General features: G+C 54.8%; 2 protein-coding genes across 5 annotated transcripts in view; both read left to right on the top strand.

Annotated features, from left to right (window-relative positions):
* Positions 1–9,957, top strand: part of PTDSS2 (phosphatidylserine synthase 2) — a 49,730-nt gene extending 39,773 nt beyond the window's left edge. For 2 of the 3 annotated variants that reach the window (XM_075095309.1, XM_075095310.1), the window contains 3 exons: positions 1,156–1,301; positions 6,429–6,614; positions 7,445–9,957. In XM_075095309.1, coding sequence (XP_074951410.1) covers positions 1,156–1,301; positions 6,429–6,614; positions 7,445–7,589 — 477 coding nt within the window. In that variant the 3' untranslated portion in view covers positions 7,590–9,957. Of the gene's footprint in view, positions 1–1,155; positions 1,302–1,946; positions 2,242–6,428; positions 6,615–7,444 lie in introns of all 3 variants that reach the window. The other variant, XR_012660863.1, reaches the window with a different exon arrangement.
* Positions 9,958–17,299: 7,342 nt separating this feature from the next.
* On the top strand, positions 17,300–24,728 carry SYT12 (synaptotagmin 12). 2 transcript variants are annotated; one of them, XM_075095307.1, is made up of 7 exons: positions 17,300–18,259; positions 19,710–19,903; positions 20,227–20,619; positions 22,759–22,974; positions 23,078–23,198; positions 23,429–23,562; positions 24,011–24,728. In XM_075095307.1, the coding sequence occupies exons 1-7, from the start codon at positions 18,223–18,225 to the stop codon at positions 24,182–24,184; spliced, it is 1,269 nt and encodes a 422-aa protein (XP_074951408.1). In that variant the 5' UTR covers positions 17,300–18,222; the 3' UTR covers positions 24,185–24,728. The 2 variants fall into 2 exon arrangements, with proteins under 2 accessions (XP_074951408.1, XP_074951407.1); XM_075095306.1 differs by lacking the exon at positions 17,300–18,259 and having other exon boundaries at positions 19,100–19,903.
* The last annotated feature ends 2,562 nt before the right edge of the window (positions 24,729–27,290 follow it).

Below are 27,290 nucleotides of genomic sequence, written 5' to 3'. Positions count from 1 at the left end.
ATTTTGGGACCTGTCCAGTGACGTTCCCTGTTCTTGTTGCTGGGTGGGACACGTTAATCAGCTTGGCAAGCCACCATCACCTCTCTTTCTCATAACATTGCATTTTACGCTCATGTCAGATTGCAGACCTGAGGGTGCTTCAGGAGCGATGTGCTCTCCATAAGCACGCAAGCAGCGTACAGCAGTGCCTGCAACGAGTGCCAGGCAGTTTGCAAACTCGGTTGAATACAAGTTCACATCACCTGATTTCCGCTACATAAACAGTTTGCCAAGTTCACGTAGCACGGCAGAGTTGCTGAGGTTCCCGTAGTTTATGGGAGAAGTAAAGTAAATGTGCCTGCGTAAATAAAACACGTGCTTCTCCGAATGGTTGCTGTGTGTGTACTCCCAACTGTTTGCAACCTGAAGAAATTGTGTTTTAAGTGCTGGAGCAGATTTTGCAACTGAGAGATCCCACTGAATTTATACTAGTCTTTAAAATAGTACTCCTCCTTTTAGCAAAGCCTAGCCTAGCTTCAGCTGACAGTTTCTAAGCAGCTTCAGGTGTTGGCTCACTCTTTCTTTTGGATTAAACAATGCTTAATGCCGTTTGTTATTATTTCTTTTGAAGTGAGAAACTTGTGTCTACTTGCTCACTTAATCACATTGCCAGGGCAGCTCACTTGAGAACGTTTTGCTATAAATGTATACACAGTTCTCCTAAGCTGGCTTTGGCAGAGACGTTTGCATAACTGTAAAAAAAATGAACCAAACCGAAAAACCCAGGATGTACTGCTTATGCCTCTCATTATTTTGGGGTTCCCTCAGTCAGATTTTAAATGATAGTGAAAAGACAAGTTGCTGCTTTTAGGGTTTGTTGTCAGTAGTTCCGCAGGTACTTCAAACTCCCGATAAACTTGTTCAAAACTAGAGGCAGTGCTTGTCCAGCGTTCTGCTGTGGTTTTTTTTAACGCCTCTTCCAACACACAGAAAACTTTTTTGTAAACCCAACTGTTCCTGGTCATTATTGCAACTGGTGATGGTGTGCTTGGTAATACCGAGGAGGACTTTGAGGCGTTAGAGAAATGGTGGGGGGAGTTATACAGGGAGAGAGGGAGATTCCAGGCTTCATTCAGTGAAGTCTTCTGAATGTAATTAAAATGTCCTTTTTCTCAGTTTTTATTGGCAGAGCTGAACACATTTTACTTGAAGTTTGTCCTTTGGATGCCTCCAGAACACTACTTGGTCCTGTTACGACTTGTCTTTTTTGTCAATGTGGGAGGTGTGGCTATGAGGGAGATCTACGACTTCATGGACGACCCGTAAGCCAGTCCTCTTGTGTATATACCATGTCAAGCTTCACTTGCTTTATTCTGAATTTGCTCCAGCTTGTTGGCATCCATCTCAGGGCAGTAGTTCAGCTTGTCAGGGACCAAAAGACCTAATCCCAAAGCATCTGCTTTGTGTTCCTTTGTTTTGAAGGTAAAATTCTACTGCATCTGGTTAGAGAACAGCTGTTGTTAAGGGCACTCTGCGTGCACTGTTTGTAACCTCAGTTTTTAATAAATGATCACTCTTTTGAGAACGTAATGCATAAATTAGCTGGAGAGCCCCTGGCTTGTGGGCAGAGGAGAGTGGAACTCCACTTTCAGATTGATAGCCAGGAACCACAGTCCTTAGATGTACCTTCTAAGGACAACAGGGCCCAAACTAAAAAAAAATGTGTTTCTTAAAGGTGCTTCTTTTCTTGAGCTGTCTTCCAACTGGTCCCTGGTCCTCTGGAGCTCTTGTGGCACCCTCTTGCAGATCAGAGGACCCTGCTATAGCAAAGTGCACCCATACGCAACAGTGCATGTACTTTCAGTCTGTTCCTCCTTAAGCATCGTATTTGTCCTTGCTGCTTTTGTTTCTGCAGACCGTGTAAGACCTGAGACAGCTTTGTTCTCAAAATCACGTTTTCTTTTAAGTTTTAGTACTGATGTCACAAATTGCCTGAGCCCACATCTTAAGTCTGAGACAACGTCTGGCTTCAAGGGATGTTTCACTGTCTGTCGCTGACCAACACGAAAAGTGTCTGTGTTCAGAATTTAGGGTTCCAACATTCTGTGAAGATCAGTTTCCCTTGCAAGGCTTTGACTCCTAGAACTGGGAAGAAGGGCCAACCCACATTGCTTAGTCGGATTTCAGGACATTCAGCAGTGGCAGGCTGCCCCTGCCTTTGGTGTCGGACCTACTGGTTTGGGACGTGCCTCCAACTCAAAGGTAAGAAGAGGTCTCTGCCTCTCACTGGTGAGCTCCTCTCCTTAGCACCATTCACAATCTTCTGGTCCTTGTGTTTGGGTTGGAAAAACTCCTTTGCCCTCTGTTCAACCACATGGCATAACATTGAAATTTAGGAGAATCATCAATCACCAGTGCCTCATTGCTGATTCAGTTTGTTGCCATTCTTCCAATGAGCGGGAGAAGTTCATCCAGCAAGCAGAGACTCTCATCCTGAGCTGCATGTCTTCCTCATTGCCACCACCCCCTCCTGTTCTGGTCCTCTTGGTGGGTAAGGTGACAGGCCCCCTCACTTCTGAAGCTCGTGGCTCTGCTTGATGCTCCACAGAGCAGACATCATCAGGCTGTCATGCACAGCGGCAGAACCTAGCATCTGGTCTTACCTTATATCTTCTCTGTGAAGGCGTTTGCAACTGGACTTCAATTCCTTCGTGCGTTTGAGGTCAACCAAGCAGAGATAATCTACCCCTGTTTTACCAGCTTAACTGGGTGTATTTTCACTTGCACCTTTGTACCAAGGACCCTTTTGGATTCTTCTTGTTGTATTGTAGGGAGAAGCTGCTGGGGAAGAGCAGGCTGTACCAGAGGTTCCCAGCTAACAGCATATGAGAAATCTTCCTGACTTTTTCCTTTTGGAAACTCGCTCAACTTCTTAACGGATGAAGGTTGGAATATTCCATTGACCTTCCTTGTCAGAAACATGGTTCGTTGCCTTCTCTGATAGTGACGGGATTGTCTGAGATAAACTTATTTGATGTCTTCAGCTAACCTTGCAATATTTAGTCTAGGAAGTAGTGAAATTCAAATATGAAGACTTTTTCTCATTCTGGATTCTTGGTATCTGCAGACAGTTCTAGGGCTTTGCTTTCAGGAACTTGGTCTCGGACCAAGGTGACATGTGGCATGGTGACAGTGAAGTATCTAGGATTGAAATAGTCCAAGAGGAGGGGTGGTTTCTGAAGCTGTTCTCCAGCTCCTACATACCACGCTCCTGTTGTGACCAATATGCTGCCTCTGAGTTCTTGAGGAATGGCTATGTGAAATGTTCCTGCCCAGAAATACTTTGATGCAAGAGTCTGTAGCCTTTAACCTTGCCTTATCTTCCTGATTTCTAGTCTTCAGGTCTCTTCCAAGGAGTCTGCATTAAGGCCATGAACTTTAATCTTATTCATCAAATACAAAAAGGACTTTTCTTTAAAATCTTTCATGAGTAGGAGGGCAGGAAACAAACTCTCTCCCTTGGCAGCTTTATGTTCTGCCCAGCTCTTCTGTTGGGGTTACCTTTAATTCTTTTTTTGTCAGTGTGCTGTCATAAGCTAGTGAAAGAAAACGATGGCAAATGAGGAAGCAGATCCGCACAGCAGAAAGCTGACCTAGTCATCTGAACAGCTTGAGCTCACAGGGAGAGATTTGCTGTTCCGTTTTTTCCTCTCTATCCATGTGTTCAGGCTAGTTTCTGCCCATTTAATCTGTCATACCGAATGAACCAGCTGGAGCAGTTTCTGAAGCCCTTTCATCTGAGTTGGTCTAGGCGGGATACCTTTTAAAATGGAATGCACTCATCCCATCCACATCAGCAATAACCTACACTTGATTTACAGCATCATATATTATTCCAGTGTGTTTAGACGATTTTGTGTAGTTTGAGCTTACGCGTTGGTGTCAGATGTGGCTCTCGGGCCTCTTGTCTAAGGAACTGTGTGTTTTGTGTGCTTGACTTGCAATGACTCCCCTGGATTCAGGAGAGGGAAGAGAAGCTCTGTTCGCTTTCCGTGCATAGATCCCTTCCCGGATACTGAGAACCCATGGGGATGCAGTGGAGCAGATATGTCTGAGCAACAGGAAAATGCCTGCTAAAGGAAGCATGCTCTCTCCAGCGCAGCTCCTGCATCCGATGAGACGAGGGGAGGAGAAACTGGGAGCAATGTGCAGCCGCAGCTCCCTCTGCCCCAGCGCTATTGGAGACGCTTGGGCCTGGCTGACCTGCGGCGCTGGGCAGTGTACCAGCCGGAGGCCGCAGGGTGTCAGGCAGCCTTGTCGCTCTGCCTAGCCGAGAGAAGTGCTAGCAGAGCAGCCGCTCTCCGAGGAAATCCTCATCAGGGATTTGTAAGGTGCCTTGTCTTTCATCCACCGCATGGTGAAACCGGCAAGGAAGCATGGCCCAAAGAGCTTTTGTGGCTACTGAATATCACAGCATTTACTAAGCCAGTGCCTCATCCAGACAGGAGGCTGTACATCACAGCAGTCATAGACCGGATGGGAATTTCCCATTGCTGCAGTGCCCTAAAGTACTGCAGAGGTCACCTCAACATGTCCACCCCCCTCTCCCCAGGCCTCTCTAGGTTTGTTATCGCTTTTCTCCCCATCTCCTCTGTCCTGCCCCAGTAGTTCCGCAGAATTCCAGCTGAATTCTGCTGGATGTGTTTCGCTTCACATCTTTCACTGTGGTAGGAATGGAACACAGTAAGCCGGACAAAAGAGAAAGGACCTGGCAGGAAAAGGTACTTCAGAATACGCTATGGTTAAGTGAGAGGGCAAGGCCCTCTGCACAATAGATGCTCCCTGTGATTAAAGCAGGGGTGTATAGAACAAAGGCAGGATAAGGAAGAAGAGAGGCAAAAAGCACAGCTACCTTTAAGCTTAGTTGGAGGTGCTTCTATTGGCACGGTTTATCCTGGGCATCTTCAGAGACATAATCATCAGTCAAGGTAGTGCGTTTAGGGCTAACAGGACAGCGCACCAAAATACTTTGTGTGGTTTTTGAGTAAAAGATACCATTCAAAGGCTGTTGAGAAAAGCTAGTTGTGTGTCCTTGCTAGTGAAACACGGTGCTTGTGGTGGTTGGGGGTATTGCTTTTTCTCAAGTTCAGCCTTCCTTGATTTGAATCAGTTGGATTTCGGGAAACATTTAATTAAATCATGCCATGGGGGGGAAGAAAAAATACACACAAGTTCTAGTAGCTTTCTCTTGGTTCTTTCCTCTAATGGGATTAATATCCCATTTTAGATGCAGAAAATGGGTGGTGGGAGAACAAAAATTTAGTCTACCAAGCAGGAAGCGATGTACTTGACTCTGCACTGTTGGATAGCGCGTCTGCATGCGCCAGTGGTGCGATCCAGTGCATAAAAAAGGGCTTGTTCTGTTGCCCACACAGAACCCCATTTGATTATTGACATATGAATCGTCTGGTCTGTCAGGGCAGTAAGCTGCAAAAATGTCAGATCTAGAAATGACATGAACAGGCACGGTCAAGAAGTGGAGGATCTGACTGGTTTAGATCAGGCAATGTACCCAGGTTTCTAGCAATTCTAGCAATTACCTGTGAGGGTAATGAGGCTCCCTGAAAGGCAGCCTGTAGCTATTCTGGCTTTATACATTTCCCATGCAGGAACAGGTGACCCCAGAGATGGTGTATTTCCAGTCTCCCCTTCTGCAAGTAGAGCCTCTGTATAGAAGCCTTGGTGCTACTGCAGTTTAGTTTCTGGCATTACTGGTTGGTGAGTCCTTCACTAGACTTGTACATAGCACTGCAGCTTCGCATCAGCTTGTCTGGTACTGCTTAACAACAGACCCTGGGGATTAAATATTAATCATGTATTTGCCCCAGGGTTGTGTTGTGCTAGAAGTGAAACGCCGTCCTAGTGTCTTCCAGTATCTTGCCTGTTGTTAAGCTTGCTTCTTTTAAAATCCGTTCAGAGGTTGTTAGTGACAGCTCACTGAACACCTTTTTGGGAAGAAAGTGTGTTTCAGAATGCAATTATATAGATATTAAATATGGTTACGGCAGTGTGACTTGACATTTGCAGAGGAAATATAGGAGTAGAGCTATTTCACACTGTACCCTGAACCTCAGCTGGTCTCAAGCTGGTCAGATAACTGTTGTATGTGGATTTACCAATACCCTGAAAAGGGGGACACTTCCTTGTGTCATGTGATGATGATGTTTAACTTTTAATGTATTTCCAGAGCCTCTCAGAGGAAACTTGAGCAATACCAACATGAAAGTTGTCAGCCTGCATAGGCTTAGTACATGTGTAATCCAAACCAGACTTTTGGAATTGTGCAAAGCTGAATGAAATTACTGCGTCAGCTGTCTTTTTATGCATATTTCTCTGAATGCTTAATTTTACAGCAATAGCTTTGTTTTATCCGTGCATTTATTTTGCAGGAAGTTCCATAAGAAGCTGGGTCAGCAGGCATGGCTGGTTGCTGCTATTACTGCCACGGAGTTTCTGATTGTCGTGAAGTATGACCCCCATACGCTCACGCTCTCTCTTCCTTTCTACATTACCCAGTGCTGGATCCTGGGGATTATACTGGTGCTCACCTGGACAGCCTGGCGTTTCTTCATTCGGTAAGCAGTGTGGGGTATGCCTGGGTCTCGGGGGGGTGGCTCTGGACACCCGGCAAAAGCGCATCTTCAAATGAACGCTGCCATTAGCCTTCGGTGCCTCCCGAAGACAGACTGCAGCTCTTTCGGATGGCTACAGCTGCAGTGGTTTTGTGCAGGAATTAAGTAAACAGGGGTTTCTGTGCACGATCTGGCAGCTTTCTTTCCGGATCAAGCCTCTGGTAGCTTGAACCAGACCAAAGGGTCTTTGTGACACCACTTGCGTTAGTGTTGCTGTAGAAGCAGGTGAACAGTTAAGTGCCTGACTGCACCTGCCCTTCCTGGGCAAGTGAGGGTGGCGGATGAGATCAGTGGTGTTTTTCCTGTGCTCCGAGTTAGACAAGACTAAGATGTTCTGTAGCTTCGCTGCAAGAAGAATCTGCTGCATTGCAATTGTCTGGGCTGTCCCGGTGTCAGCGAGGAGCGAGCCAAGTTAAATGTGTTTGGTTTGGGCGCTGCTCTGTGCAAGTAAATGGAAGGCAGCTGCACAAGGCGGAAAGAGTTACACTGATCTATAGAGGAGACCCTGTGAAAGAGCAGTGGTTGCTCTTGCGGAGCATCCTGTTGCGTTAGGCTTCTGAGAGGGGGGATAATAGCCAGACTACTAGCAAGAATCACAAATTTCAAGTGAATCAATGCCATCAGCAATTTTAGAAGTTTACAGGCAAAAGACTCGCGTGGGCTGTTATCCCAAGGGCACTCGCATCCCGAACACACTTGCCTTACTGTTGTCATCGTGTACTGAAATTGTTTGTTCGCGTCACTAGTTCACGTCTGTTTGCTTTTCTTTTCAGTGACATCACCTTGCGGTATAAGGAGATAAGGCGACAGAAGCAAGAGCACAAACATGAAAAGGACAAGTGCTTGAGCAATGGTGATGGACACTCATCGATACTGGATGAACAAAACGGGAACAAACTAAGGGAGAGGAAACTTTGAGCAATGGACAAAGGGCTAAAAGGAACTCGGAGTGCTCAAGTTGGCCTGGTGGACAGTTTCAACCTTATCCTACCTAACTTGTAATTTTCATTGTTAGCTTTCCAATGTGTGAAAATCCTCTTGGGGAGATGACGTCACTTTGACGTACAGCCCTTTCTCCTGACGTACGCCTAGTCAGGGTCGGAGACAGTCTGTGTAGAGGGAAGTCAGAACCAACGCCGTTGCAACGAGGCGGGATCTTCATTCAAGCGTGTTGTATGTCTTCCTTGAAATTGAGCAAGGTTCGGAGACAAGGGGCTTTAAAGCAAAGCGCAAAGGGAATCTAGCTGATCTATTTCCAGTAAACTATAAGATTTCAATTTTGATGTTTGGGCATTAGGAGCGCTTGTTATGGAGTGTGCAGATAGCAGACCCAGGAAACGAATTTTTGTCTTTTTTTCCTGCTGAAACTACCTTGAGCTGTGGAGTAAGATCATGTAAAGTGTTCAGCTGCTAATTAACAGAACTGCAGCGAGATAAACATAGATAAACCGAAGCTTGTGAACAGGTTGCGTAACTTGCACAGAATGTACACTACTGTCACAGCCCCTGTAGTACGGGGGTTATTGCCTTTCCCTAAACTGACCTGCAGCATCCTGGAATATCCTACACCAGGTTTATGTTGTATCGCAGCTCTAGGGAGACAGACAGCTTCTCCTTTGTTCATTTTTTTCTTTTTTTTTTTTTAATTTTTCTTGTAGTCTTGGTCATCTCTTAAATGTAAAGGAAGGTAAACAAGAAGGGTCAACCTGCCTTTCCTTCCCTTTGTGGAGTAACATATTACGAGCATAAAACTGGGAGTTACTCTGTCAGTCTTAAGTTATTTGCCTTATTCTCAGCTCTTTCAGTTCTCTTTCCAAGAGCATTTCATTCTTGGTGTCTGCTGTAGGGGACACGCTGGTTCTGCCATCCTCCCGAGCTGCCCCGTTCCTCCCAGGGTAACCCCAGGCTGAGCAATCTCCGAGTCCAGCCGGATCAGGCGTTCTCTGCAGTTGCGCACAACGTAGCTGTTGACGTGCCGCCGCCCCTGCCAAGAGAGCAAACCGAGGCGAGGTGCATTGTTCTTCCCCGAGCCCTGTGTAGCCGTGGAGCTCTGCAGGCCAAGCTAGACAGCGGTTTTGCTGGTGACTCAGCATCTAGGAAGGGAAATTGGAAACCTGGGCTGCATTTTTTTGAGGTCATTATTTCATGGAAGTGCTACACTAAGCATCAATTTTGTAACCTCTGCTCTAAGCCTTTGCCTTGGCGTCCGAGGCACTGACGTAACCGTATCACTTTTTTAAATACTGTGATCTAATCTGGCTCTTAAAGGGTATTTTTCACAGAAGTGTTTATCCGGAAGAAAATGAAATAAACACCACCAGTAAAATTTCAAGAGCGCAATTCCCAACTTCTTAAGCAGCAGGAGACTTGCAGAGCTGCTGACTAGCGAACATCCGCCTTTTTGATCCGTTGCGGTCTTGTACAGGAGCTACAACCAAGGTCTGCGTTTCTCCCATGTTTACAGCGTGAGCCAGATACTTCCCACCCCTGAAGAATGGGCTTGCAGCAGCAGGGCACTCCTCCACTCATCGAGCCGTTCGGTTGCACGTGAAGAGCTCAACAAACGAAGCAGAGTGTGGGCCGGGGGGGCTGCCCCCGTTGCTCAGCAGAGGGAGGGGAGGATGACCCGTGCGAGGGGTGGCATCAGGCTGCTTCCTCGAGTCTGTACAACATACTGTGGATAGTTGCTCAACAGTTGCTCTTAAATGGTAGGGTTTTTGCTGCTGTGAGGTAGTGAAGAATACATGGCTGTGTAGCTAGGTGCTGACAAGTTTGTAACTGGGCAGAGTGCTGAGTTGAGCAAGTATTTATTTTATGCCTTTCCACCCGGAGTCGTTCTAGTTCCAGCTTTAGACCAGTCTTACTAATTGTTAACTGATTGTTTGGTAGCTCGTACCAGTGTGTTGTGCTTGTGTAGTCCCAGCTGAGCAAGGCTCAGGTCAGTGTATCTCCATTCTGTTTGTGCTGGTTAGCACAGTGCCCCCCCGCCCTGACCTCTCTGCAGTACAACCTCCTGGGTCTGCCTCGTGGTTCGGGTGGTAGCAGGCGCACCTGGGGAGGATCTGTCGCCGCACCTGCCCCCTCCTCCCCGCCAAAGACCCACTGACGTACGTTTGAAACAACTGGCGAAGAAATACCCGTTCCCTGGTAATGATTCTGGAGCCGTGACCTAATGCATAAAACACTGACTTGTTTGTCTACGTCCGTCTAAACAGCTTTTATGGTTAGTCTGGATAACCAAACCAGTGTAATAAAGCGATGTTTGCTGGTGTGTTCTTTGGTACAACGTGTGCGTGCGCGTGGTTTATCTCGCTTGTCGCCTCGCAAGTGGAACTGCGGGGCCGTGGTCTGAATTCCCCCGCAGTGGAAAGGCTGGCGAGTGCGTTGGTGCTGTCCATAACAGGTGCTGGGCCTTAAGGTGATGAACTTGTCCTGGTTTTCAGAGGAACGGGTGTTACAAGCCCTTGGGCCACCGCTGTAATTCAGAACTTCATCCTGCAGGACATCTACAGGGGTGGGCTTTCCACTGTGAGGGGGGGCTTGGGCTATGCGCAACATGCCGAGCAGCTTTGTAGTCTTGGCGCTTCCCGTCCAGGCTGATGCCTGGCCCTGCAGGTGGGCTCTAAGCACCGCAGTCTTGCCTGGTTTTAGGAATCCTTTCGTGATCATCTCTCGGAGAGGTGCTCACAAGCAGCCTTATACAGAGGAGGTGGAAGGACAGCTGATAAGCTGCACTTAAATAACATTTGGGGTGGCATAAAATGAGACCAGCCCTGCGGAGCCGACGGAGGCAGCAGCCTTGCACTGCTGCACGCATCTGAGTCTTGCTGCGCATCTTCCTGGCTTGCCGCCTTTGTCAGAAAACGAACGAGAGACCTTCCTCGGGTGGGTGTGCCCTGGTGTTTGTAGTGAGAGTTACCAAAGGTAAGTTGCTGGCTTTAAAAAGATAAAATGCGAGGGAATGGTTGGGTGGGTGAGAACGTGCTCAGCTGAGGCTCTTGTGGGAGAGTTTTTTTTCTTGCAAGCGGTTTCCCTTTGTTGTGGAGGCGAGCTAGCAGGGGCTTTGGGGTGCGCAGTTCTGGTGTCCCTCCAGCCCCCTGGTGCGGGCTGCCATGGTGGTCCTGCCTGGTTAGCACCCTGGTGCCCGCCCGCGCCCTCATCTCCGTCACCGCTCGGGCGCTGCAGCGGGGCTCCGCAGCCCCGAAAGACAGCCGTCCCCTTCCCCGGCTGTACCCACGAAGCCCTCGGGTCCGATGGCAGCAGCGGGGCTGCCCGAAACTCCCTGGCGTGGCACAGAGGAGGTGCTGACCCTGCGTGGTGCCGTTCTGGGTGGCAATTCAGCTGCTCCAGAGCATCCCAAGTTAGCAATTAGCTGTACTTAGCTGTTCCAGACGGCACCCTGGGGGTACCCGCTGCGTGGGCCGACTTGGGCAGATGGGAAACGGCGCTATGCGAGCGGCCTCAACCCCGCGGTCCCCAAAGCCCCGATTCCCACCAACCTGTGGGTCCAGCTCGGCACCCTTCCTCCCCCGTCGCTATTCCAGCTGCCTCCGGTGCCGAGAGGAGGCAGCAACAGCAGCCAGGGCTGCAGAAGGGTTTCTTTGCTGCTTTTTTTCTTCCCCACTATGACTTTTTGGTCCTGTTGCTGGACTCACAGGGCCTCTACGATGCTTTTGGCAGCATCGGCTCCTGACACAAGTATTCTGCTCTTTTTTTTTTTAAGCTGGATTGCTAAACTGTGCCTAATAAAGGGTCAGGCAGTGGCCCCTGCTTGCCTGCCTGTAAATGCCAGGTGAAGGAGCAGCAGCGATTTTGTTCCTGCAAGGAGGAAAGCCAGGGAGGGCACGCAGGGTCTGTTGGGGCTCTTTTTAATTTAATACTCCTTCCTTGAAGGTACCTTTAACCCTCCTCTGCTGGGGGGAGCCTGCAGGAACAGATCTTGGCTGAGCGGTGCGGGGCTCTGAGCATTTGCTGCCTTCCGATCATCAGCCCCGGAGAGTTTGTCCCTTAGGTTTGAGTGTCATCTTTTAGGTTTTTTTTTTGTTTACCCAGAAATAGTAAGTCATCTTTTTTTATTATTTTTAGACTTAAAAGTTTGCAGAGCACTGCTCTAGATGGTGTTTCCTACAGGAATTCAGACTTGGGCAGGGGAAGTAATTCAGGTAGATCACCTGTGGCTGAAAGAGCACATAAAAACCACCTGCTGTTAGATGCAAGGTGAGACCCCCTCCGCAGGCGAGTGTGCAAGAACGCGAGTGTGCAAGAACGCGAGTGTGCAAGAACGCGAGTGTGCAAGAACGCGAGTGTGCAAGAACGCGAGTGTGCAAGAACACAGTGTAACCGCCTGGAAGATACCAGGTATGCAGGCTGGCTGCTGTCGGGGAGCTTTTGCTGGGGTATTTTGACCAAGAATAAGCAGCTTTTGCCTGCGTAGTGGGCTGGCTGAGCGTGCCACCCGAAGCAGACGCCAGCTGAGGTGCCTCTGCCACGTCCCCGTGGGGATAATCCCCCCCAACCCAGCAGGAGCAGCCGATCTGCTCGCACGTTGCTCATCGTCAGGGTTTGGTTACCGGCCTGCGTCACTGGGCTGCTGTTCATTAGCGACCGAAGGCCTGACCCAAGCACAGGGGCGATGCCAAACTCGTGCCGTCTGTTAGCGATACGAAACCGCTGTTTGTTGGGTTAGTGGCGTCTGTGGGAGGCCGGATCAATCTGCACATGCCACACTGGGGCCTCTGGAGATTACCAAAACTCAGCCAAACCCGATCCCGTTCAAAGCACCTCTCCGTGCGTCAGCCGCAGCTGCCTTCGCCCCGAGGCTGAAGCGATGGAGAGCCTTGAGGTGGCCCCGCAAGAGGGTGCTGGCGTCCCGGGCTGCGCCGCAGCGAGGGCCAGCCTGCCCAGTCCCTCGGGAGCGGGACTTCCCGCTGCGGTAGGTGAGGTTTGGGAGCTGGCGAAGGAAGCCCTTTTTCCAACTGGTTTCTATACGCCTAGAGGAAGGGCTGCGTTTTGGAAAAGGCTGAGTCCTGGCTGGGCCGGGAAGCCCAATGCTCTTGGGAAGGACCCTGGATTGCAGGATGAGGCTTCTCTCCCACCCAGGCAGCGGTTTTTGGGTTACAGTCAAAACTTAGTCTGTTTTCTCCCTGAAAATTAATTCCCTGCCAGGAAAATCATGGGACCGTGTCCCAGCGCTCGTCCTCCCTGGAGCGACCTGGCACGGGAGCCCCGTGGCAGGGAGCAGAAGGGCAAACTGGCCCTGCTGCTGGATGTGGGGTTTTTCCCTGGGAATAAAGGCTCTCTGGAGTGTCACCCTGCCCCGTGGCCAGCTGAGACCGGCTTTGTTTGGGGTGCATGGGTGTTTTCCCCCACAAAATTGCAATTATTCTGTTTTCTCCAGTACAAGCGCAGCGCTGCCTTGCTGTTTGAAACAAAGGTGGCCTGGCATTTGAGGTAAGGTGGCCGAAATCGTGGCTATGGAGCCAGGGCAGGACGAGGAAGGATCTCCACCCCCGTTGCATGAGAGCATGTAGGAGAGGTTTGGCTGATGATCACTTTGCCCCAGGAGCAGGCGCCTGCCGCCGGGCACCGACCCTGTGCTCTGCAAACCGCCGAGAGGGCTTTTTGGGCCGAGTCCCGTGTCAGTGCCTCTTGGTGCTTTGAGAAGAAGCTTCGCCTTCTGCACTGAGGGAGAGGAGAGCTGATGGATTTTCTTTACGAACAGGCAGAGCCAACACCCCGCTGCTGGACAGCCCCAGCCCTGCCCAGGACCCCGGGCGCTGTGGCGAGGCAGGATGGAGGAGGGAGGAGGCTGGTGTTACCTTTCCCATCCCGTCAGGGGAGAAGAGCAGCCTGCATTAGGGACAGGTGAGGATCTGAGGATTTGGCTCTCAGGTGATGATCCACAGACCCCAAATGGCTTTTATGGAGGAGAGCAGCACGCTTTGGAGGGCAAGAGGAGGGCACTCAGGTCCTGATGGAGAGAAATAATACACAGGGTCCATGGGGTGGCCCTCCTGGGGGAGGGGGGAAGAGCTGAAAGGTGCAGAGGTGCTGCAGGAGGCAGCAGGGGAACGGGGGGTGTCGGTGGGGGTCCCTGGGCAGCAGGAGCTGGGGTTTGGGGCAGCCTCGTCTGGGCGCAGGGACAGGGGGCTGAAGGATGCTGATGCCGGGGAGGGCGGAGGGGGCCGCGCTCGGCTCGGGGACTCCCCAGCTCCCGGGGAGGGGGGCAGGAGCCGTCCCCGGGTCACCCAGCGTGGGGGGGTGCCGGGGGGCGGGGCGATCCCCCCAACCCAGGTGGAGCCCGGGGCGGCACCGCCCGCAGTCACCATCCCCCTCCCAGCCCCCAGTCGGCCAAAAAATGCACCTTTTTCCCCCAAAGAAGCGGTGAGTCGGCGCTCCGGGGGCCACAGGGGCCGGTCCTGGGGGTGCGGCACGGGAGGGGTCCCCGGCGAGGGGAGGGCTGCGGGCGGGGGCGGCGCTGGCTGCCCGGGAGTGCGGGGCTGGGCGGGCGGCTGCCCTCCGCCTCCCGGCTGCGGGCTGGGGGGACTTGGGGGGGGGCTGGTGGTTGTGGGGTTTGTTGTTTGGTTGGGGTTTCCTTACGGTAACTTCCTAAGGAAAGTTGGCAGCCTGCGGGGCTGGGTGCTGGAGCCCGGGAGGCAAACCAGAGCGAGAGACCCCTGCGCCGAGCCCCAGCCCCCCCCCCGGGCCCCCCCGAGCCCCGCTGCGGCGGTGGGAGAGCGGAGCGGAGCGGAGCCGAGCCATCTTCTCGCCAGCCCCGGGAAGCGGCGGATCCCTCTGCTTGTGCAGCCCCCGGCGGTCGCAGCCCCCCGGCTGCCTGGGAGCATCGCCGGGCGGCGGAGCCGGGGCCGTTCCGGCCCCTCGTCAGCCCTGAGCCGGAGGAACCGGGTAGGAAACGCTTTCCAGGCTAACCTTGCCTGCTCCTGCGGGGCAGAAGGCAGGGGATGCGGGTGGGGGGGAGGGTTCCTTCTCATCCCCTGCCTTTTCGGGGGATTTGGGCTGGGTTTGAGCAAAACCTTCAGGAAGGTCTGGCCGGCCGGGAGAGCGTGCCTCTCCCTGGGGGGCGCAGAGACCACCCAACTCATCGCACGAGTGAGCGGGAGGCGCAGCCCGCAGCCTCCCGCGGCCGGCCGGCCCCTCGAAGGGGAAGGAAGCAAAGCCTGGCGGGCTGATGCCACAAATCTCCCGCAGTGGAGCATCCCAGCCTGGCCCCCGTCGGAGCGGGGGGCTGTTTGGATCCGGGAGCCGTCCCCGCTGAACTCGAAATCCGTGGGGAGCTGTGGGAAGCGGGGAGCTGGGCAGCGCGAGCCCCGGCCCCCCAAGAGCCGCCGCCGCTCGGGTGCTTCCCCACCTCTGCTGCCTCGGCGGTCGCCGCATTCCTCCCCGCTCCCGGCGAGCGAACACGCTGCTGCCGCTCAGCTAGTGCCGGAGGCCGCGAGGGGGGTCCCCGCTCTTCTGCGCGGAGCCCCGAAGAGATTTTTTCCTGCCCGTGGTGTTCGTTACCTGCCCAGGTAAAATACAGCAATAAGCCCTGGGAAGGATCTGGGCTTTTGCCGCCTGTGAAGCCGGCGATTCCCGTGCTGAGCCTCGTGGCCCTGGGAGGCGCAGGGTGGTGCAGGGTCGTCGCCTTTGGGTGACAACCAGGTGGGACAGGTGCACCGCTTGCACCCCGAGGTGTCGGCCTGCCGGGAGGCGGCTGCTTCGTGAGGCAGCGCAGGGTCGGGGGGCAACGGCTGAGCGGGTTTGGGGTCAAGCGCGGATGAGGGGCAGAGCCCAAACCTTTGTGTTTTGTCAAGTTTTGGATGCGCGCTTATTTTTTTTGACAGATGTGCCAGCAGCAAACTTGATGCTGCTTTTCTGCCAGACAGGGCTTTCCCCCTCCTGCAGAAGGGGGACGGAGAAGGGTGGAAGAGCCTTGCTCAGAGCCCAGGATGGGGCGAGCGCAGGGTCGGAGCTGGAAGAGAGGAGGAGTGTTGCTGGAGGGCCAAGCTCACCAGTGAGGAGAGTTTAGCCCGGTCTCAGGGACCTGGCAAAAGCAGGCGTTGGTGTCTGGGTAAGGGCAAGAAGGAAAGGATGACCTCGGCAGTTGCTGCTGTGGTTTGTAACTTGGGCTGTGAAATCTGGGGCGGCAGCGTGCTCTTGGAGGGTCTCTGCACGGCACAGGGCCATGCCTGTGATGGTCCCGGTGCTCTGGGACCAGCCAGGGTCTCTGTGCAAGCTGTGTCGGGCCCCGCACGGTCTCGATGCCAAAACAGCAGCGAGGTGTCAGACCACCCTAAGCCTGGGGGGAGGCCCCCCTTCTTCCAGAGGGGACACGTGGCTTCGTTTCCATTTCTCTTCCCACATCGAGCCATTTTATCATCCCCCCCAAGCAGGAAAAGGTATCCCGAGCTCTGCAGCAGCTCACAGGGAAGCAGAGCTGCCCCGTCCCGCAGCAGAGCCCTCTGAGCCGGGGCAGAAAAACCAGCCGTCCCCGTGCTGCCGGCGGTGGGACAGTGGTGCCTGTCCCCTCCTCACCCCTCGCATTCGGTTTCCCAGGAAGGGATCTGAAAGGCAGCTCAGCGAAACGCTCGCGGGGAAGAGCTTAGTTAAAGTAAAATGCAATAAATCCCTTCCCCGGGCGCCGAGCGCCTTCACCTGCTCGCTCGGGAAAGGCTGGTATTGTTTTGCTAGAAGGAAAATACCACCTAATTCAATTCCTGTGCTGAACACTGCAGTCACTCGGTGTCTCTCTGGGTGATGCCTTGGGAATCTGCTTAAGATGCTGCTTAGAGCTTATTAGAAAAGGATGTTTTGAGGGGAAAAAAAGCTTTGAAAGAAATGGAAAATTGGAAATTCTTTCCAATTTCCAGACTGGAAACTTCCAAAAGAAATTGGAAAGAAATGGAGGGTTTTTTAAAGGGATGTTTGCTCTTCTGCAGAGAAAGTTGGTCCTAAAAACTTCTGTATTGTCATATTAAAAAAAACCAACCAGGAAATATCAAAAGAAATGGAGCCTCTTCGTTAGTCACAGTAGTTTTTCAGGACATAAAAAGAGGCTGTTTTGGGTAAATCTCCATAAAGTTGCACTATTAAGATGTCGGTGTGGATTTCCAGCACTGAACAGCAAAATGTCCCTTAAGCTGAGTCAGTCTATAGAGGACACGAGTTTAGCACGTTCTCAGCCAAGATATTGCTGAGTGTTTGTCCATTGCACACAGAGGTTTATACATGAGGAAAGAAGTTGGGGGACAAGATGGGCAGCTCCCAGCCTCGTCCCCGCCTTGCTGTCATTTTGGGTTAGTGGCTTGATTACACTTAGCAAAAAAGCCCTCCTCCTGCGGTTACCCCGAGGGCGGACCACGTGGCCCTTGCAGAGGGGTTCCCCCAGCCACGTCAGGCCAGTGTGGCTGATATTTTATGCCATAATGCACGGCAGATTCCACCTTTGCCTATTAAAATCCAAGACTGGGTGATTTTGGGGGGGGGTGATCACCCCTGCTGTGCCTGAATCTGCGAGCGCCCGCGGTGGGCTGGAAGATGATGCCCAAATGCTGAATATCCATCCAAGGCAAATCCGGCTCTTCCTCCTGCATGACGAGTGGGTTTTGGGACTGTGTGAGTTTTGCAGAGGGTCTGGGGGGGCTCCGATGGGGAGGTTTTAAGTGCGGTACTGACGATGTGTCCCTGGGCTTGGGGTTCGGGGACCGCGGTCTGTGGGAGCGCGCCAGCGGACCGTGCTCCGTGATCTCCTGGCGCAGGTGGCGGGTCGCAAAGGCGGTGCTGCCTCAGTTCGCCTTGGATTTGATCGTTGGGTGTTTGTGGGGGATCCCAAACCCCCTTTGCATAGCAGGAAATAGCTGGCTTAGATAAACCCCTTTCGGCATCGCGCAGTGCCTCTGCCGGGGTCTGTCTCGGAAGAGCAGCTTCCGTATGTTTAGGATGGATCTCGCGTACGCCTCGCCTGGGAAAGCCCCTCTGGGGAGGAAGGCAATCAAGCTTTCCCGCTGCAGGTATTGATTCCTGGGGAACGACATCATCTAACCCTGCAGCGACCCAGAAATTGGGCTGCTCGTCTTGTGCGCGGCCACAGCAGAGCTGCGGGCGCAGAGCAGCCCCTCGGGTGAGGCTGAGGAAAGCTGCGGAAGGGAAAGGCAAGGTTTAAGCTGGAAAAGAGATTGGAAAAGCAGCAAAGGGCGTAAAGGGCTCCCGGAGGGGAGGCGTCATGCAAAGAGTGATTGGAAGTGTCACCCATTAAATACTCCCGAGGTAAATCACGCAGCTCTGTGTCTCGGTGTGGCCACTCTCCTGGTTCCCGTGGGGTTTTCAGTCCCTTCTTTAGCTCCCCTGTCAGTGGCTGAGATGCTTTAGTGCACGTTTGCTCTGTGCCTGGAAGATGAGCCAGAGGCCAGAAGCGGTGGGGGGGCAGCAGCTATTTAGCATCCCTGCTAAAAGAAAAAAAAATCAAAAGGCAGTTCTTTTAAATTTTTTTCCCTTTATCCTAACTCATTGTCTCACGCGTTGCAGGCTGTCCCGCTAGCGGGGAGCGTTTGCCATGGACAACAGTCACGTAAGCAGATACCGCTTAAGCGGTGAGTACGTCTGAGCGAGCCCCGGGGAAGGGTTTTGGGGGCAGAGCTGGCTGGGGCTCCCCCATGAGCTGCTCTCGGGAGGGATTGCTGATCCTCCCTGCTTTCTGCAGGAGGAACCCTTCTCACATGCACACTGGGTTTAGTTTGTAATACAAAGGTAAAACCCTTAAAAACCCTAAGCTTTCCAACATTAGGGGCTCAGCCCTAGAAAACAGGCAGGTACAAGTACGAAGATGGTTTCCAGCTCAGTTATTCAGAAGTAGGAGCCAGGAAAGGGTTATTTTGCCCCAGTTTTGCCCCCCTGCTGTATGTAGCAGGAGGACGCTGAACTCCTTGGAGCTGGACGGCACCGAAAACCTCCATGTTCAGGAGCGCCCTGGAAAGCTGCAGCGCTTCCCCCAGCATCCTGAGCTGGGGACGCAGGGGATAAATCACAGCCCTTTGCAGATCATAACGGGTTTGGGCTGGGGTGGAGGAAGCGGGACCTGACTCCTACCCCAAGGCTTTAATCCACGAGATCCCTCTGGGCTGCTCATGGCCGCCTGGAGGGATCAAAATTAGGCGCTTTGGATGCGAATAGTTGGTTCCTTTTGATGCGTCCCTTTGCTGGCTTCTGCCGGGGGAGGTTTGGGGGCGGGGGAGGCAGCGGGTTGTCCCTCTGCACGGATGCGATGTGGGCGTAAGCCTCCTTGGGCTTTTTCTGGCTCTGGAGCTGCTGCTGAAGGAGGGAGTGCTGTGGCGTGACGCAGGAGGACTCCCTGGCAGCGCTCTGTAATGAGAAGTCCTTCCCCCCCCCCCCCCCCCCCTTTTTTTGTGTTACCCTGAGTGATTGGTGTTGGTTCAGTCGCTGGTGTGATGGAGGCTGGTGCAATGCAGCAACAACTGCTCAGTGTACCATCGCAGAGCTGCTGTGTCCTCCCTGCTTTGCAGCCGCAAGCCTGGCTTTCTCCTCCCTGGATCACAGCAGCAGCACTTGTGGGTTTTCCCTGCTTCCAAAAGCTGTGTGTCTGGGGTTCCCCCCCCATTTCTGGATCTAATTGGCATCCCCAGCCCATGGGAAACCAGGCAGCAGGGAGGGTTTCCCTGTGGTGGAAAGGGCGATGCAGACGTGCATCGAGTGGGATGAATCTGTAGCTGGTGAAAGGAGCCCCCGGCAGCCCTGGGGTGATGCAGCTGTTCACTGATTTTCCTGGTTTGCTGGGGAACAGGGTTGAAATACACGTGGGCTTCCCCTCCCAGGACAGCAAAGCAAGGACTGTGGTTTTTTGGTGTTTTTTTTTTTTTTTTTTTGGCTTGCCAAGCTGCTGCCTGGCACCGTTTGCAGCCCGACCGAGTGGGACGCTGCGCTTTGTCCCCCACCTTGGCCGAGTTTCTGGCGTGGGAGCAGCAGAGGAGGAAGCCTCTGCCCCGGCGCCATGGCTGGCTGACGGTGCCTCTTGTCCCCTCGCAGTTGCCACGAGCCCGCCTCGGTGGGAGATCGGCATCTACGCCACCGGCGCCCTGGTGCTGCTGGGGATAGCCGCCGTCAACCTCTGGAAGCTCTGGCGCTCGGGCAGCTACCCCGCGCCTTCCCCCTTCCCCAACTATGACTACCGGTACCTGGAGCAAAAGTACGGGGCGGCGTGTTCGGATGCTAAACACAAGGTAAAAGTGCGGAAAGTTTGGCTCGGCTCCTTTCCCTTTGCAGCACGTGAGCTGCTGGAGGGGCAAAACCGTCACCTGCAGCCTCTCGCCGGTGGGAAAGCTGTTGGAGGTGGCCTGGTGCTGCCGGGGGGTCTGGGGGGATCAGTGCGGAGCTGTAAATAGGGCTTGGGAGCTGCAGGAGGTGCAGAGCTTGCTGCCACGGCAGCTTGAGGCCAAGCAGGGGCTGTAAAGCATCCAAAAAGGCGCCAGTGAATCCCGGCTGTCCCTGGCTTTGTACGAAGGGATGGGATTGCATCTCTGGGTTTTTCTTTCCCTGTTCGCAGCGAGGGATGGCCCTGGGCTCGCAGAGGGCGCTGGATAAGACCTCACCCATCCGCAAGGCCAGCCTGCGGGCAGACGACACCTTCGAGAGCATCAATGAGCTGGGGAGCCTGGAGCTGATGAGCAAAGACCTGGGCTTGGCCCCCTACGGCCCTTTGAAGAAATCCATCTCGGCCGACTCCCTCAGCTCCGTCTCCTCCATCGGGAACAACTTCGGGCAGGATTTCACGGTGGGGCAGGTGGAGGTGTCCATGGAGTACGACGGGAAGGCGGCCACCTTGCACGTGACACTGCTGCAGGGCAAGGACCTGCTGGAGAAGGAGGACGCTCGCTTCGAGTCCTGCTTCATGCGCATCAGCCTCCTCCCGGCCGAGCAGATCGTCGGCATCTCCCGGGTGAGCCGCTCGCCCCTCTTCGCACGAAACCCCCGCGGGCGCGTGGCGACGCTCGCCGTGTGCCGCTCAGCCTTTGCTCTTCGGTCGCAGCATCCCTTGGCCGAGCTCCCCAAGACAGCGATGGGGCCTGGGGGGCAGGGACGCGTTGGGGCGGGGTGGGGTTGGCACAGGATTTTGGGGGCCCTGCTTGGGGGGTTTCAGCGTCCTGCAGTGTAGGGGTGTCCTGGATCGGTTTGTGCGTCAGAGACCCGGCAGAGGCAGAAGTTTCTCCCTCTTGGCTGGGATTTGCGATGACTTTGCTGTCTCCGAGCGTGGCTTGTGACAAGTTTTTCTGCTGGACTATCCGTGCTCTGGGGGCCGGGGATGCTGCAGCAGGTGGAGGACGTGCTCTGGGGCGAGACTGGGGAGAGACGGTGTGTTGGGCAGATGCTGCCGGCATCGTGCCGCGTCCCCATGCACCCTGTTCGCCCTAGTGAAGCCCGAGCACGGCGCCCCACAGCCGCCTCTCCGTTCTGCAGCGGCCGCGATGCTTTCCCTCCCCGCGCGGGATGCGGCGGCCAAAGATCTGGGCGGCTGCACCAGCAGGGCCAGAACCAGGGGTGTTTTGGGGGCAAAACCTCCCTTTTTAATTGCCCCAAAAGCTGCTCTCAGAGAGCAGGAGCCTCAGTTTTCTTTCAGCTACTGCTTTTTGTAGAGCTTGGGGTCAGCCTGTTTGTTTTAATCAGGATATTCCAGAAAGGAGCAGAAAGCTTCATCCCACTAAAGGAACCTTTCTGCGGGGGTGGAGGTACCATCCCAGCAAGCACAAAACCACGGCTTTTAAAATATTTCCACAGCGCCCTTTTAAGACCAATTTTCCATCCAAAGATCAGGCTGTTTATTTATGCTCTGGAGATATTTATTATTTAGCATCATTATTTATAATTCACCAGCACTAATTACCCTCTCTTGCTGTCCTGAGACAAGTAATAAAGACACATTTGGTTCTTTTAATGCTTTACAGTACTTAGGGCTTCATTTTTGGTTGTTAGGGTTTGTTTTTTTTTAAATAGCAGCTAAAATTTCTGTTGTGCCTTTCATCCAGAGATCCCAAAATACAACGTCGGCTGCAGGCAGATAGTCATCAGTGGGACTCTGGAGGTCGGTGGTATCCGATGGGAGAGCATGGGGCTGCTGCGCTAGGAAGGGGGTGAGGGGGGGTGCTGCCTCGTGCCCTTCGTCCCAGGGACGGGGCACGTCTAGGAGAGGACAGACAGACAGACATGAGAAAGTCCTTGGGATGAGATGAACCATCTCCCCACCGCTGCTGGGGAGCCTGGGCACCTCTTGGGGTGAGGAAGCGCAGCGGGTTCAGGGCTGAGCCCCCTGACCTCGCAGCGGGATCCCTTTTCCACCGGCTTGGACAGGTGGCAGGGAGATGGCGGCTCTGCTTTGCTCCCTGCCATCCAAGGCTGCGCCTTTCCATCCCGCGGGAGCACCGGGCCTCCTTTTAGGACAAAACCCTGATTTTGTGGGTGGTGCCTTCAATGCCAAAAGAAATAGGGCTGGAGTAGGGGAAAAGCGGTCTCTAAAGCCATGATTTCAGAGCTGGTTCCCTCCACCAGCGCTTTGGGACCGGGGAGTGACCAGCACCCTGCAGGATGGGGCCCTGGGGAGCTGCTGCTGCGTTGGCTCCAAGGGAACGATGTGACATAGAGACGATGCCTGGCAAAAAGCATCGGCCCATTTGGCACGTTTAGGGCTTGTGAAGCCCTTTGGCTCCGGCTTGGAGAGGGGCAGGAGGTTATTCCCGTCTCCTGGAGTGGCTGGGCTGGCCACGCAGCTGAGCTCCCAGGGTGCCAGGATGCCTGGCTCTCGCATCTGAGAGCACCAGATTAACCTCAGAATTTTAATTAAAAGAATTACTGGGTAATGGGGCAGGTCATGGCCCCTATTTTCTACCCCTATTGCTGAGCAGCTGCTGCAGTCAGGTGGGAAACAATCTTTGTCACCATCAGGGCTGGGGGACACCGTGCCCTTGCTGTCCCCAAGCCACGCGCTCCTTGCAATTCCCACAAGAGAAATCGGGTAGATCTCGGACACGACCCCAAAACCCAGCGGGTATCAAGGCAATCCCCCCCCCCCCCTTCCCCACGGCAGATTCAGCGGAGCGCCTACGCCGTGGCCTTTGACGAGCGCTTCTCCATCCCGCTGGACCCGGTGGCGCTGGAGGAGAACAGCCTGCGCTTCTCCGTCTTCGGCATCGACGAGGACGAGAGGAACATCAGCACCGGCATGGCCGAGCTCAAGCTCTCCGACCTGGACCTGGGCACGCGTCCCTTCAATGCCTGGCTCTACCTGCAGGACACGAACAAGGTGAGCGGGGGCGTGTGGTCCATCTCCCACCTGGGTTTTTTTGGGGGGTTTCTGCTCCCTGCTGGGCTGGGCTTGGTGGGTGATGGCACGTCGTGTCCCGCAGGCAGTGGACACGGTGGGGGAGATCCTGCTCTCCCTGAGCTACCTGCCCACGGCCGAGCGCCTGACGGTGGTGGTGGTCAAAGCCAAGAACCTTGTGTGGACCAACGGCAAAGTGACCGCAGGTGAGCAGGGGGTGCCTGGTGGGCACAGGGGTCCCTCGGTCTTCTGCCAGCTGGAGGTGGGCTCTCCTTCTCTATCCTACTGTGCTACATGGATATTTATTGGAGAGGCTCCACTGAGGACAGACCCTACCAGGAGGGTCCCCCAGAGGGTGGTTTCCCCCATTTTCTCCATATCACAGGGGAAACACATGACTGACCCCGGGGTTTTTCTCTCCCCCCACCCTGAGCAGATCCCTTCGTCAAGGTGTACCTGCTGCAGGACGGGAGGAAGATCAGCAAGAAGAAGACAGCGGTGAAGAGGGATGACACGAACCCCGTGTTCAACGAGGCCATGATCTTCTCTGTGCCGGCCATCGTGCTCCAGGTCCGTCCTGGCCTGGGGTGCATGTCCCATCACTCCTCGAGGTCCCCAAATCCCTGCACTAGTGGGGAGTTCCCAGGGTGTGAAGGGTTCTGGGGGGACTGTGGGAGCTGTGGGGTGGGGGCCATATATGTGCATATGCAGTGTTGGGGGGGATGTATGCATGGGATGGGGGTGTAGGGGTGTGTGTATGTCTGGGGGTGTGTATGCATGGGCTACGGGGGGGGTGTGTGTGTGGACATCTGGGGGGGGTATGTTCTCGTGGATGTGTATTTATGGGGTGGGGGTGTGTGTGTGGGGGTGTATGGGGTAGTGCTGGGGGTATGTTTATGTGCGCACGTGTGGCCGGGGAGGGCGTGGGGATTACGCGCATGTGGGGGTGGTGTCAGCGCTAGCAGTGCAGCGGCCGCTCTTCGCTGGATCGGCGTGATGGCCTCGTGCTCCCCCGCAGGACCTGTCCCTGCGGGTGACGGTGGCCGAGTGCGGTGAGGATGGCCGCGCCGACAACACGGGCCACGTCCTCATCGGCCCGGCGGCCAGCGGGATGGGCATCACGCACTGGAACCAGATGCTGGCCACGCTGAGGAAGCCCGTCTCCATGTGGCACCCGCTCCGGCGAAACTAGGCTGCTGGTGGGGGGAGCCCGTCGCGCCCCCGGGGTCCCGCACCCCGACACCGGCTCTGCCCTGGGGACAGCGGGCGGAGGGGGAGGCGCTGCCCGGCCGGCGGCTCGGCCAAGAGCCTCCGCAACACGGCGTTTGCAGCCGGGCAGGGGTTGAGCAAGACTTTGCAGCGCTGAAAAGGCAGAGATGCTGGCGCGTCTTGCTGCCAAAGTATTTGGAGGATAGAGCAACTCCTTGGCTGCGTCTCTCCCCATCTGGGTCTCCCTCGCATGCGCTGGGGGCTGCGAATGGACCCGCTGAGAAAGGAGCCTTCCCTTCAAATGGACCTTGAAAATCAGCCCCGACCTCCCCGGGCCGCCAGGCAGGGCCCTGAGCATCCCGCGTGCTCCCCAGCGGCCCCCCAGTCGGTGTTGCCCTGGGATGTGGACCCCAAGGGCTCCCGGCGAGGGGGTGGATTTCTTTGGAAGGGGGTTTTTGGTTGAACGGGGTGGGGGGGAAACGGAGAGGGGGTTGATAAAGTGCCGGCACGGCGTGGTTTCTCTCGGCATGTGTGGTTTTTCTGTTGGGTTTCAGAGGGATTTTGGTGTGCTGCACCGGCGCTGAAACTTTTCCAGCGAGGATGGAAAAAGGGTGAAGTAACGGCAGAAAAAGCAATTGCGATGATCTATGGTTTCTCCTTCCATCTTTTGTTAAGCAGAGCAGATCTCTGCCCGCCCCCGCTGGCTGCAGAGGGGTGTCTGCACTTGACGGGTGGTTTTTCAAGCTCTCAGGTTTGAGGTCATATCCAGGCTGAGTCATCCCCTAAAGGCCCAGCATGGTTGGGGTCAGCTTTTTCCCACCCCGGCCCCTTTTCCCAGCTAAACTAACCCTCAAAGCTGCTGTAACAGCACTGCAAAATCCTGCTCTTTTAACACAAATCTCGCAATGGGGCATTATTTTTTTTACAGCCCCTGGTCCTGGAGTCACGCTCTGCCTTGCTCATCCCAAAGCTTGCTTGTTTTAACCGAAATCGGGGTGCAGAGCCGGAACCTCGGCCCTGTGACCGAAGGCAATCACGAGACACCTTAATTTCATAATTTTTAAGCCCAACTCCTGTTCTGGGGGGAAGGGAGGGGAAAAATCTGTTTGGATCCTGTCTGCTCATGAGCTCCTGGCCCAAGCAAGGACAAGCCCCTGGGTAAGGTTTGGGGGTTTTCTGGGGGAGCCGATGCCCACCCCATTTTCTGGAGGGTGACAGACGGAGGGCCCTGGTGGAGCTCCCTCGCGGCACGGGCTGGTGGGCAGAGGACGCCCTGGGGACACACGCCTGGCTTGCACCGGAGCCTCGGCTTTTCTCTGCCTGCAGAACGCTGGCGGGAAGCCAGGCGGGGAAACCTGGGGGCGTCTGGGGCTGTTTGCCAGAAAGCTGGTGCCGCGGGCTGAGCACGGTCAGGGATGGAGTTGCTTGAATGATTTGAGCAGGACAGAAACCTGTGAATGAGCCCTTTATCCCTGGTTAAGGGGAACGCCGTGGTGGTACCCTGAGCTGGCAGCAATTTTCCTTTCTGCTCATCTGTCTCTGCCTGACCTTCGCTTTGGGATGAGGCTGCGACTTCTCTGCTGCCCCTCGCAGGCGCTGCTCTGGCTCCGTCCCCCGTGCGTGCCCAGCAGCGCTTGCCGACGCACAGATTTTCTTCTCCCGTGCTCCGTCTCTTCCTCCTCCCCACCTTTCCCCCCAGGAGCCCCGAAGTCCCATCTGCTGCCGCGGGAGGAGGTGCCACCACCCTGCGGGCTGACGCACGGCTGGCCCCGGGGACCAGGGCACGAGCCAAGGCAATGCTCGGCGCCGAGGTACGGCCGGGCAGGCTGGGTTTGCCCGGGAGTGGGGCTGCAAACGGAGGGGTTTTTTTTGAAAAATTGAGCAAGGTTTGGGGTTTTGGTTGGTTTTTTTTTTTTTGGAAGTGTTCACAGCCAGTACTAACAGGCACTGAGGTTTTGGGGAAAATTTGCTTATTAGCTACCTCATCCAGTATCTGGGAAGAGAGACAGACACAGAAATGCTTGGCTATCATGCAGCCCCTGCAAACTGCTCAGCCTTTGGTTAGGATGCGATGAGTGCCTTCCACTGGTGCCGAAATCGCCAGTGGGCAAGATCTGTGGTGTTTGGCCCCAAAATGATGGGCTGTGGGTCGTTTGGGGCGTTTTATTCTGCCTCTTTCCAGTCATTCCTCTGTTGGAGGCATCCCAGTACCTTTTGCTTCATGCTGGGGACAAAAAGTGGCTTCTTGAGCTATTCCTCAGGGGTGGCGGGCCCTGTGCGATGCCGCGGTACCTGCTCGGAGCCATGAAGGAGGAGGGGACAGGGCAGGAGGCTGCGGGTGGGTGGAGAGGTGGAGGGTGAGGATCAGCAGGCAGAAAACAACATGGAGATGGCTTAGTTGCGGTGGGTACAGGAGGCTGAACTCAAGGCTCCCTCCTGCCTGGGGGGCTGCACAAAGCTCACGTGGCCGTACCCAGCCTTTGCTGCTGTGGACTTTCCCAGAGGACATCGGCCTCCGGGGAGCTTTGCAGCAAGGGCAGGACAAGCAAAAGAAATGCATCTCCCTGGCTGGTCTGGGGAGCGTTGGGGAAGGGAACGGCACATGGCAAAGAGGGAGAGGCCTCACCAGCGCTACCGGGAGGGCAGGCAGCGGGCTGGGTGTTCTGGCGTGGCTTGCCGTGGTGCTGGCAAGGCAAGGACTCGAGGCCCCGCCGTCCCCACGGAGCCCTGGGGCAGGGCTGAGCCCTGCATGGGCCCCATCCGGCACTAGGGCAGAGCCTGGTGGGGCTGAGCCCGCAGCCGGCAGCCCCTGCGCGTGGTGGGGAGGGGATGCAGCCCACCTCTGCCTGCTCCCAAAGGGCAGCCTGAGACTTTGGGTCTTGCTGGCTGCTGTGTGGACACACCAGTCCACTCTAACTGGGAGCCGTGCTGGGAGGACTGCTGGACTGGGAAAACAGAGCTGGAGGCATCCATTTTCTTAGCCGGTCTCCCTGGAGGAGTGGGTCACCCAGGGTTTTCAGTTCCTCCTGTGGTTCTGCTCACAGACACATTTTTACTGTAGCAGGGAGAAATGTCACGGCAACAGCTGA

This window comes from Phalacrocorax aristotelis, chromosome 5, assembly GCF_949628215.1.
Source record: "Phalacrocorax aristotelis chromosome 5, bGulAri2.1, whole genome shotgun sequence".
Taxonomy (NCBI): domain Eukaryota; kingdom Metazoa; phylum Chordata; class Aves; order Suliformes; family Phalacrocoracidae; genus Phalacrocorax; species Phalacrocorax aristotelis.
Note: the sequence above shows the minus strand (reverse complement) of the source record. Positions and strands in the feature narration are given on the sequence as shown.